This window comes from Mus pahari, chromosome 5 (genome assembly GCF_900095145.1).
Source record: "Mus pahari chromosome 5, PAHARI_EIJ_v1.1, whole genome shotgun sequence".
NCBI classification, from domain to species: Eukaryota; Metazoa; Chordata; class Mammalia; order Rodentia; family Muridae; genus Mus; species Mus pahari.
The window spans coordinates 13,138,418-13,150,909 of NC_034594.1; the positions used below are offsets into that span (position 1 = coordinate 13,138,418).

General features: G+C 36.7%; 1 protein-coding gene across 4 annotated transcripts in view; it reads left to right on the forward strand.

The window, feature by feature from the left end:
- The window catches only part of Khdrbs2 (KH RNA binding domain containing, signal transduction associated 2), a 468,795-nt gene that overhangs the window by 141,838 nt on the left and 314,465 nt on the right, over nt 1–12,492 (forward strand). For all 4 annotated transcript variants that reach the window (XM_021198026.1, XM_029539289.1, XM_029539288.1 and 1 more), the window contains exon 3: nt 5,868–5,984. In XM_021198026.1, coding sequence (XP_021053685.1) covers nt 5,868–5,984 — 117 coding nt within the window. The remainder of the gene's footprint in view (nt 1–5,867; nt 5,985–12,492) is intronic.

Here is a 12,492-nt window from a genome sequence, read left to right on the forward strand (position 1 = left end):
TCTTCAGAGGTGACACTATACCTATTGTCACCTCATAGCTCTGATGTATTTTGTTTGTCCCACCCTCGTATCACCAGATGAAATGACACTTCTTACTGAATTCATTAGTTCAACTCCTTGTTTCCTTTTTATTATAGATAGCTTCTAGTTCATAGATAACCTGTTTAGATGTATGAACATTATTCATTAGGGCAGAATGAGATTGAAGCTAACAAATTAAGCCTTTGTTCGTGTTCAATATAATTGCAATTAAGCAAAACAAGGTGCTTCGAATATTGTTCTCCAAGGACCATCAGCAAGCAAATGCCAGCTGGACTTAGCCCAGATAGTGAGAATGGCACGCTACTGGGAAGATGCTTTATCTGGAAGTTGCCTTTTGAGGCTGAGTGATGGAGAAGTTCTATAATAGGATTGCACAAGACCAGAAAGTTGGGGATTCAAAGCCTGGGCATTTGCCTCATTCAAAAGAACATCTGCGTGCACTGGTGCCCTAGACAGGAATGCAGATATGTATATGAGCCTAGGCTGCCAGGTGCTGCATCCTGACTGAATGCACCACCTTACTGAAAACTCTTCCAGTCCTGGGGAGGGAACAGTAGTTTTCCCTTGTAATTCCTGACAGGGAAATTGCCATAGTTTCCTATGTAAACCTCTGTGATGGTCGATCGGATTTTGACCTCAAACCCCCTCTTCTTCAGACTATTGTTTTGCTTCAAACAAGCTTCTTAGAACCCCAAAATATTTGTTACTGTGATGACTTGTATAACTAATTTCTAATTGTAAGGACCTTTTGCTTGCTAAAGCTTTATTGTTTATTTGTTCATTTGAAATAGTGGAGTGGCTACTCTCTTCTGTTCACCTTGTTGTCTACATGCAGCCTCGTAAATGCAGTTTTGAATGAAAATAAAACTAGGTCTTTGTTATATATTTTTAAAGTGCCTGATATTTGCTCAATGATCTCAAATCACTTCATTATATGACCTAAAACTGACCTTGGACCTAAACCTAGCCAAAATGGTTTCTCAGTGAACACGTACATACATAACACAGGATTGTCCTGTGAATCTCAGAATAATGTGACTAACTGGTGTATCAAAATCTAGAGCCTCCTCTCATGCTGCTTCGTGTATGCAAATGCTACAGCCTCACCGTTCTGAGTATTAACTCCAAAATTAAAGGAAAACAAATGAAGTATTGTCTTGTTCATGTGTGTTCACTATTTCAAACCTCAGGTACTACTGAAGTCTGTATTCCTATGTAAAATTAATTAATAATGACTATCTACTATAACTATGAACATAACATTAATCCAGGACATTGATATCCAAGTATATCATATTTTATTCAGGCTTCTCTAAAACAAAAAAAAAAGTCATTTGTAAACCACACTGAATTTATTTTTCATATATGTAGTATAGTGAGAATTAAAAATTGAGGTGTCATCACCTTGATGTTTATATTTAGTGAGGACTTGTTATTTACTTGATATATAACACCTTCTCATTTTATCCTTACATTGTCTATAGGATGAGTGTGTATTTCATAGGTCTTATTTTTAAGCTATTTGATCTCATTCATGTAATCAGAAACCTCATGTCCTAACCACCTCATAGAGAACCTAGTTTTCAAGCATATATAGATATTATTGGGTTAGATAAACCCACGACTAATAATGTTTAAAATAATGTGGATATTATTAGAGAACAGCCAAGAAAATCTGATAGGTACATGCTTGCAGTAAAACAGAATAGCAGCCAGATGTCAGTAGATAGGCCATAAAAGCCAGGGCCTGGCCTTCTGGGATGGCAATCTATGCCTAGATTAGGATAGAAAAATGTTTCAGATTACTAATGTGTGACCTTGGAGAGCAAACTAGAAGCAACCAAAAGGTTATTCTGTTTTTTGTTTTTTTTTTTTAATGGAAAATGAAATAATAAATTATTAGGAAAAAAAAACCCTCAAGGTCGAAACCAGGTCTTTGCAAAGTTGATCAAAACTGACAAATACTTAGACTATGAAAAAGAGATGGGATGACTGAACTAGCTACCGATATAGAGGCACCACTACCAACATTATTCTTAAAATATTATGACACAGTATTAATTGCTCCTGTATGCCCACAAACTAAATAGCTTAGATTGTGGAAAAGGCATGGTTTCTTCAAACCAACTCAAAAAGAAGGAAAATATCCGAAATTATGTATGACAAGTAGGTGGATAAGTGTTAACTATGAAAACTGTAACAACAATGAAACATTCTCAGATGTAGCTCTTATCTGTTGAAGTTTATTGGATGTTCGAAAGTAACTTCAGTATGTTGTTTGCCATGCAACCATGAGAATTTGAGTTGATTATCAGGACATAGTCAACACAAGGTATGTGTTTCTGTAATCATAGAGCATGGAGACAGACAGGAAGGTACATGGAGGTTGCTGGATAGCTAACCCAAACAATTTGGTTATCTCCAGATTCAATGAGAGACCTTATCTCAAGCTAATAGTCAAGGATAGCTGAAGAAGATACCAAATACTTACCCATGCCTCCACACCCATGCATGCAACCTATACACATTCCTGCCTACATACATCTGTCTGATCTTGTTTATGTATTTCTGTTTGTGTTATATAGTTTAAGGCATCCCTCTACCTAGGAACTGGGCATATAGCACTAAATGTATTTCATCACTTTCCATCTCTCAATGTGCACAGCGGCTAGGATACCTAGACTTCTCTGTTGGCAGTGCCACCAACTTTGCAAACATTTCAAAATGTCCTCAACTGCTTGTTCCATATCCAATTATGTTGCCAGTAGTAAATTATCTTTTTGTGTCTGCTGTGAATATATTTTGTTTTATATTGTTACAGCCTACAGTAACCAGATCATTCCAAGCTTGTAACTTTCCATACCTTATGGAAAAGCCTTCACATCTCCTTTGTTTTTTTGTTTTTTGTTTTTTGTTTTTTTTTGCCAACTCTCTTCTTGTGCTGTCTTTCATGGACTGGCCACTCTTCTGTTCACAAATGTCTTAACTTACATTAAGGGATTTCTATTGAAATCTAACATTTCTTAGAGCCTCAAATCCTAGAACATAGCATCCAAAGTTTTCTCATTTAGAATTTGCTCAAAGTGCTTGCTCATAGAAGCCTGATATAGCTGTCTGCTTAAAGGCTCTGCCAGAGTCTGACAAATACAGAGGCAGATGCTCACAGCCAACCATTGGACTGAGTGTGGGGTCCCTGATGGAGGAGTTGGATAAGGGGCTAAAGGAGCTGAGGGGGATTGAAACCCCATTGAGGGAGCAACAGTGTCAACAGCCCAGACCCCCCAGACCTCCCAGGGACTAGACCACCAACCAAAGAATACACATGGAGGAACTCATGGCACTGACTGCATATGTAGCAGAGGATGACTTTGTTGTTCATCAGTGGGAGAAGAGGCCCTTGGGGTTGAGGGTGTTTGATGCCCCTGTGTAGGTTAATGCCAGGGCAGGAAGATGGCAGTGGGTGGGTGACAGGGAAACATCCTCATAGAGGCAGGGTAAGGGGGGAATGGGATAGGGGCTTTCCATAGGGGAAACCTGGAAAGGGGAAAACATTTAAAATATAAAAAAGAAAATATTCAGTAAACATTGATAGCTTAAAAAAAGAAAAGAAAAGAAAAGAAAAGAAAAGAAAAGAAAAGAAAAGAAAAGAAAAAGAATTTGCTTATATTGGTCCCTTTTCATGCCCAGTAAAAAAAGGGGAGAAGGAAGAACAGATCTCATAACTTCCCCTTAGTCAGAACTATTCTTTCTGTGATCTCTCTGGCCTCACTCTTGACTTTGTTTCATAGCATTTACCACGTTGTGTAATTATATAGTATTTTATGTATGAGACCCATTTCCTCTCAGTGACGTGGTAAGTTCACAGACATTTTTTAAAAAATGGAAGCTTCATTTTTATTCTACATTTCCAAAATTGAAGATGATAAATAATTGTTTCAGGTTCCACCTTTGATTTTATAGAAATAAATTTATTGAATAAAATGTAGTTTATGGCAGCGTAGTGGTATGGTACCCCCATACCTATGTTGTCATTCAGTGAGATGGAAATAAACATTGTTAATATCTCTTCACCAGCACATGCATACAGTAAAGTGAACCAGCACTCCATCAGGGACTATTTGGTGCCCACACCTAACACAGCTTATATGTATATAGTTTAACTCCTAAGTGTTTTAACCTCCTCTCAGTTCCAAGGCACAAGATGGTGCTTGGTGCCATCTTATTCCAGTCAAGCATGGTCCCTTAGTTATGAGCTCCCCAGGTTGGCTGGCATTTAAGACCTTTGGGAAACAGCTTGTTAAAATACTTAATCCTAATCGAAAACCATAGTTTCTGTATGTGGTACTTTTACCCAGTTAGACGAGCAGCTCCCATAAGACATCACCCAAGGCAGTTAGACTTAACCAGAGCAATAGACTGCTTTAGTTACTTCCCCCAGACCTGATCCAAGGATTTCCAGGTTCTCTGAGGAAACTGCATGGGGAGGCAAAGAAGAAAGGATCCCATTCCCAGAAAGGGAATAGGATGTCAAACTTAAATTTGAGCCCTAGTGGTGACGTAGATAAATTTGTGCAATGATCATGGCTGTGTACTATTTTGTTTCTAGGATTTGTCTGGTATGAACTTTCACTTTTTCAAAGAAATGTTATACCTAGTTCATAAATTAACCTAAAGCCTTGTAATTAGAATTTCATTATACCTAAAGTTGGAATTAATTAAAGAATATATATGTATATGCATGTGTGTATATTTCCATATCCATTAATTTTATTCATTTCAATCATCTTTCAATTTATCTAATGCTATCTATTAAGTAGAAAATCATTATCTAGTTAATATCTCTAGTATTATATTTTATGTATTATCCAATGGCTTTGAATTTATATAGATATATTTATTTCTAAAATATTTTTAGTCCATTATAAATACTATCTCTCTCAAAAGATGTATTTTCAAATTATGTATTGACATTATAAAAAAAGATTGATTTTATATTACTGTAGGGAAACTGTGCTAAGATTTATTAGACACCATTGTCGGACTATGTATATGAAACCTGTGTCTTTCTTATGTTTCTAACCTCAACTAATTCTACAACCTCCATCTTTGACATTAAATAAAATATAAAACATGTATTTCAGGGATGGAGAGACATCTCAGTGTTATCTTGCTTTGCTTTTCCAGAGGACTCAAGTTTGGTTCTCAGCACCCACTTCAGGGGGCTCATACGCACCTGAAATTCCTGTTCCAACTGATTTGGTGCCCTTTTATAGCTTCTATGTGTACCTGAGCACAGAGGATACACACATACGTGTCCCCCAGACACACACACACACACACACACACACAAAGAGAGAGAGAGAGAGAGAGAGAGAGAGAGAGAACTTATGAGAGAGAGAGAGAGAATATGAATTTTAGAAGAGTACACATACTAAACTGCTTCTAATGTTGTATTAACATTGTCTAACATCAGGTATATTTGTACCTTTGAAGAACGTTCTGTATTACTTGAGTAACCTTAGTATTTTTTGCCAGATGATATGTGTTTTATTTGATTATTGAGTAAATAATATTTTCACTATATAATAATTCTTAGTTCTCTTTTAGGAAGTAGTATTCCCTTAAGAGATTTTTGGATTGGAAGTCTGAAGTAATTTCCAGTGATTTTGTGTGCACATGTGCAAATGTGCACATATGTGTTGTGGTACAGCTCATAATGTCTCAATGATAAAGTTTAAAAGCTAGTAATCATTAGTTATACTTGATACAAACTATAATTTTCTCTTTCTTAATTCAAACATCCTGTTTATTTATTTATTTTTCAGTTCAATTTTGTGGGGAAATTGCTTGGACCAAGAGGAAACTCCTTGAAGCGGCTACAAGAAGAAACGGGTGCTAAAATGTCTATTCTGGGCAAAGGATCGATGCGCGATAAGACAAAGGTACTGGGCTTTGAACTTGCTTCTTCTCATGTTGAGCAGGCTCCAGCGATTCTGGGAGCCCTGTTTACAATATGCAGGGCTGGCTTTCCCTGTTTTCTATGAGGCTTGCTTTCTGGTACCACACTGCTGCCCAGTCTGATGTCACTACCTTCTTCCATCATCCCCCTGCCTCCTCCTCAGGACATACTTCCTGTGTTGCCTTTTGTAGTTCTCTTTGTAGGTTGCTGTCATGTTGCCACACTTTTAAAATCCTCGGTGGGAAAGTTCTCCATTTTGGTGCTTGTTTGTTTTTAATTTTATTGTTTCTAATATTTCCTTTTTTAATTGGATATTTTCATTATTTACATTTCAAATGTTATTCCCTTTCCCAGTTTCCTGCCAAGAAAGCCCCTATCCCATACCCCCTTCTCCTGATTCGATGAGGGTGTTCCCCCACCCAGCCAGCCACTTACCCACCCACTTACTCCTGCCTCCTTGCCCTGGCATTCCCCTACACTGGGGCATGGAGCTTTCACAGGACCAAGGGCCTCTCCTCCCATTGATGCTCAACAAGGGCATCCTCTGCTGCATATGTGCCTGGAACCATGGGTCCCTCCATGTGTACTTTTTGGTTAGTGGTTTAGTCCCTGGAAGCTCAAGGGAGTCTGGTTGGGGACTCCATGCTCAGTCTAATGATTGGTAGGGAGCTTTTGCCTTTGTATTGGTCAGGATCTGACAGAGCCTCTCAGGTGACAGCTATATCACGCACATGTCAGCAAGCTCTTCTTGGCATCCTCAATGGTTTCTGGGTTTGTTGAATGTAAATGGGATGGATCCCCAGGTGGGGCAGTGGTTGGGTTTTATAAATTCCCTAGCTGGATACTTTTTCTTCTACTACCACATAATGCCATCCATTGCTCACCGGATCCTCTTCAGTATTTCACTTGGATCCCATTTGCCGAGGTTATGCCATATATTTATCAGAAAACGGGAGAATTCTGGTTATGCCTTGAAGGGTTTCAGTGGTATTATTGCACTCGTCATCTGACCCTAAGGCAACAACACGCTAAGGGACATCATGTTTAATGTTTGTAATAATTTACTTCACATCAGAACCACTTCGCTGCCCATTTTCTAAAGTGGTAGAAATTGTTCAGTTAGAATTCACGGTTTGTGGAGATGCATCCATGAGGAATCCTGAGAAATAATTTGGTAAGCAGTGGAATGTGTGTAGTTGCACCATTCAGCCAAACTCTATTTTTTATCCTTACATATATTACACTGTTCTGGGAAATGAAAAGCTCAGGTGTCAAACTTTGACTATGAGAGTGCTTAGAAAATCATGTATGTCTTTTACCTTTAAACAATTAAGGAGAGATCGTAAATGAATGGATGAATTTCAAGTGAAAAAAATGTCACTAATCTGGTCAATAATTTCATAATTTTTGTAATAGTAGTTTCATAAATGAATAAATTGTGGCCATGCACTTCCATTCTAGTTCCTCTAGTCCTATTTAGAAGATACAATGTAAATATTTAAGAGCTTGTTGCTATAAGATAATTCCTTGCCAGCTGTCACATACAACCCAGTTTATATTTTCTTCCTAAACAAGATGAAATGTATACATTTTAGTTATATTTTCAAAGAATCTTTAATATTTAATTACTTATTATAAAACCTTATATCTGAATTTCTTATTTTCTCCAGCTGTGTCATGTTCTTACAAACTGTGTGCTTTCCCCAGGATTAAGGATTAGATTAGATTATATCTCTTGGAAAGTTTAGTGAACTCTACAGTATCTTAACATCCTTGTTGTACTTAAGTCATAGCTGACTGATTTATCTGCATATCTCATTGAAGGCTTCACTCTCCCAGGATGGAATTGGCCTGATTAGCATTGCACATTAGGGACCTCCATGCCATCTCTTCCTGACTTTTAAAATGGATAAGTACATATTTTTCAAGTCTATAAATTTGAACATTGTGCTGTTCATAATGTACCAAATTGGATGCCCTTCCCTATAAACATGTTAGGTACCAGTAAAATTCTGTAAAAATCCAATAGGAAATATATTTGCTTCCACTAAATTGCTATTGAGTTTAATTTACCAAAGTTCCTCATTACTTAAAATTCTGTTTCTAATTAATTTATGTGACCCTCCCAACATAGTTGGTTCTGCTTGGAATGTTTCTGGTTTGTGCTACAAAATTAAATATAAAAAAATACAGTAAAATAAAATGAAGTAATTAATAATAATGTTACATCTTACTACGCAAAAGATTTTTCTCACATTAGGCCATGACTTTAAATAGTAATAGACAAACTATTGAAACATAATCACACACATAAAATTAAAGGGTTTTTTTTTTTTTTTTTAGTATATATTTGACTAAAATAAATTCTCAATATGTTATTGATGACTCTGTTGCTACTTTGCCTCTTAATAACATGACCTGGTTTCATATGGTTTGATATTTTAAAATATATAAGTAAAATTCATCTAACTTTTCAATGACTATGTGTATGTATATATGAATATGAATGAATTAATATGTGTATGTATATAGTCAGTCATTTTATAGCCTTGAATACATGTAGTATTTCAAAAGTATTCATTAAACATACTATGACCAGTTTATAAATAATGTTTTTCGTCTTAGAATTTATATTCTGACAAAGAGGCAGACAATGTCTGAGTGCATTTTTGAACTGTGATTGTTTGATAATTATTAGAATTTAGAAAACAGGAAAGGAGAAGAAATTAATGATAGTGAAAGCAGTGATTTGTCACAGGGATCAAGATAATTGCCAGGTATCAAGAACCAACCATAAAACACAAAGAATTGAGAGAAAGGATGCAGAGGATAATGGTTCTAGGATGAACATGTACCTTTCCCTTTAACTTTCTAGTGGCCATAGCAACAAACATTACAGTTTAGTGAATCTGTTATGTTAGATATATTCATATTGTTGATAAAGTTTACTGCAAACTGCTTTGCACTTGACTCTCACATATTCCTCTCAAGACCACTCCCCAGTCTCTGCAGATATGTTCTGCACCTCATTAGATAATTTCCAAGGCATCTCCTGTGATTTTACATTCATCATATACACTGTAATAATATACATGCTTCTGAACCAAAGTTTTATTGTTGACTGCTGGTTGTCTAGTTAGCTTTGTCAGGGAGTTTAGAGATTTGTTATTCACCAATCTAAAATGTTGATCTTAGAAGTCTAATGGGAACTAATGTGTGTGTGTATGTGTGTGTGTGTGTGTGTGTGTGTGTGTGTGTGTGTGTGTGTGTGTGTGTGTGTGTTGGGGGGGGACATTTGTGCATGCATGTGAATGGATAAACAATGATTAACCAAACTTTGGTCAACTTTCTTCTGTCCTTGCTCAGTTTGTCTTCTTTATGAATGTATCAGAATCAGTGCTAGTTTGACGCAGTAGTCATTAAGGAGAATGACATTTTTCCCCACTGTTTTAGATTGTTTTCCATGACTCTGATATCAAGTCCTATAAACATCATAACCAAAATCAACTTGGGCAAGTAAATGGTTTAGCTAGCTTATGCTTCCAAGTCATGCTCATCATTGAAGGAAGTCAGAACAGGGACTCAGACTGGGCAGAAATCTGGAGGCAGGAACTGATGCAGAGAGTCTATGGAAGAGTGCTGCTTACCAGCTTGTTCCCTCTAGCTTGCTCAGCCTGCTTTCTAATAGAACTCAGTCCAGCATCCTGGAAGTAGGAACTGAAGCAGAAGGCATGAAGAAATGCAGTTTATTTGTTTCCTCCACATAGCTTGCTCAGCTTGCTTTTTTATAGGAACTATGACCCCCCCAACACTTGCCCAGGATGAGTAGTACCACCTGTAGTGAGCTGGATGCTCCCACCACACATCAATCACTAATCAAGAAAATGTTTTCCAGAGCAGGCTGTGCAAGTACCCTCTCATCCCATGATTAGCTGTATCAAGTGGACAAAAACCGAACCAATACACAATTTTGTATTGATTAAGGAAAAACTGAAGAATGATAGGGTATCCTTCATGTCATCACAGATAGAGCTATTTGTTCTGCTCAGTATCTCTCCCATGATTGCCCCATATAATGATTCCACATTATATTATTCAAATAAGCCACCTACTTGACTTTTGTTCAGAAATTATCATATTTATGCATTAGATATGCTACTGAAAAATGCATAATGTATGTCTTAAACTTAAATGTCATCTCATGATAAAATGAGATATTTGATTAATTATCTAAATCAAGGAAGAAGTGAAAAAGTCACAAATATTTATTCTGTTCTAAATATGTTCTCAAAGGCAAATTCAATATTGTGTTTTATAAAATATTAAGCACTTTTCCAGTTTTTACAAAATCTGTAATTGAATTATACTGACTGACCCATTTAATATTGTCCTTATAAACAATTAAGACAACACTGATTGTTTGCATAGAAAAGCATATTGACTTGGATTTGCCTGCAAAGACTATACAGGACCTTTAACCCTTTTGCTTAAAACAGTAAGTTTTGAGGTTTATTCCAGAATACTAGAAATTTAATTGTGTAATGTATCAAAGAGTTCTAGAACTATGTCAGAAGGCTTAACAAATTGAATATTTTCATATTATTTTGTTGTCATGATGATGGGGGAAATGGTATTTTTCAACTTAGTTAAATTTAACCAGTACCCTTTAAATAAGTAAGTAATTAAGAAGTAAATGAATTAATAAATAAATAAAAACAAAAAGGCAAAACTAAAAGGTGAAGATCCGGGCTAAGAACAATAGCCTGGACTTGCTTGCTAGTAATGGTTTATTTCCCACAGTCATATCACAGAATCTCTGAATCCAGAATGCATGCTAGAGCAAACAATCAGTGACTTTCACCAACCTATACAGATTTGTCTGCTGGACTAAATTGTGGCTGACAACAGCCTAATGCTATAGACTACTTTATTTCAGTTTCAGTGCACTTTTTTTACAGTAATGTAACAAAGCAAACAATGATCCAAGCATAGCTGGGTTCAGAAAATCATGTAAATAAATGCCTGGAAGCACATACAAAATATTGACAGGGAATTCTTTCCCCAGAACTTTCTCAGGACAAACCAGTTTAAACACAACTGCCTTGCATGGACTACGGATGGTATCTAGGAAATCACACAAGTGAGGCAGAAGGTCAAGGTCATAATCAGATGCAGGGTACCCTGACCAGATTGAGTTCTATAGCTATGTTCTGACATTCAACAGGAAACAGCATCTCCTATAAACTGAGTGTAAATATTTGTCTTAGGAGGCATGAAAACAAGTCCAAGAACCATCCAGAGAACAAAATGCTCCTGAGGTAAAAGGCACTATGTCTTTCTACCTGGGGCCTCTCTCCATGTTCTCAAAGACTCTGTCTACCATGGGACATTCCTTTGACAGTGTTCCAAAAAAATAACACATTATATTCCTCTGGGATACTGTATTTTTGGAAAAATTCAGAAAATAAACAAGCAAGCAAACAAAAAACTAGTATGTTAACTTTATATCAAAAAACACCCCAAGAGAAGTAGCTGACAGTTTAGAAATTTCTTGAAAGTCAAGTTCCTTCATTAAACCATATGGCTAGGCAATGTTTAGTAGCCATAGAGCTGCAGGCTTGACTGACAGTTGCTTGCATACAGTCTTTGGGGTAACTTACTGCAGTTCCAGATGGAAGGCTGCTATTTTTAGTGGAGCAGATATTGAAATAAGTGAGGGGGAACTGAGGGCAGTGATTGTACAAGCTCATCCTTAGACAGTGTGAGTAACAAATATATTAATCCCATGAAACCTCGTCAGAGCAGTTAGAGAAAACCATCATAGCTAAGCATACATACCGAAGAGTGCAGAATCAGGAGCACACATTAACGTGCACTATCTGTTGTACTTAAATGTAATTTACAAATGGCCATTGCAAACAAATGACATTGTAATGAAAGTCATTTTGCCTTCTCTAGTAAGAAGGTTGGAAGAAATTTTGAAATATTCTCTTGCAACTTGCTAGGGTATATGTTGAAAGGAAAGGGCTTTGGGATGAGTGTTATATGAAAATATAATAATTCTCGAGGCAAACTTTAGTTCTTTGATGTGCTAACAACATGAGAGTTTTCTTTTCCATAATAGATCTTGTGTGTTCAGAAATGTTTGCTTTAGTAAATCCTTTCTGATTTCACGGCAAAATTGATTTTCATCAACAATAAAATCAACTAAAATCCTTCAAAGAGAAGTTGTTTCCTGGTGGGCATTGCTAGTGTAAACACCACTGTTCTGGGCTCTGCTTGACATCAAAGGGTTTCATAGTTTCTCAGATCCTGAAGGGACAAAGCCATACTCACTGATTGTCAATCATGTATGGTTGGCTACATATACATGTGATGAGTCCTTTAATATAACTAACGAAATGTAACCCTACAGGATCAAGAACTCAGACACAGCAGTTTCCACCTTAGCTGTGGCCAAATACAGTGGGCAGAATCTCAACAGTATTTCC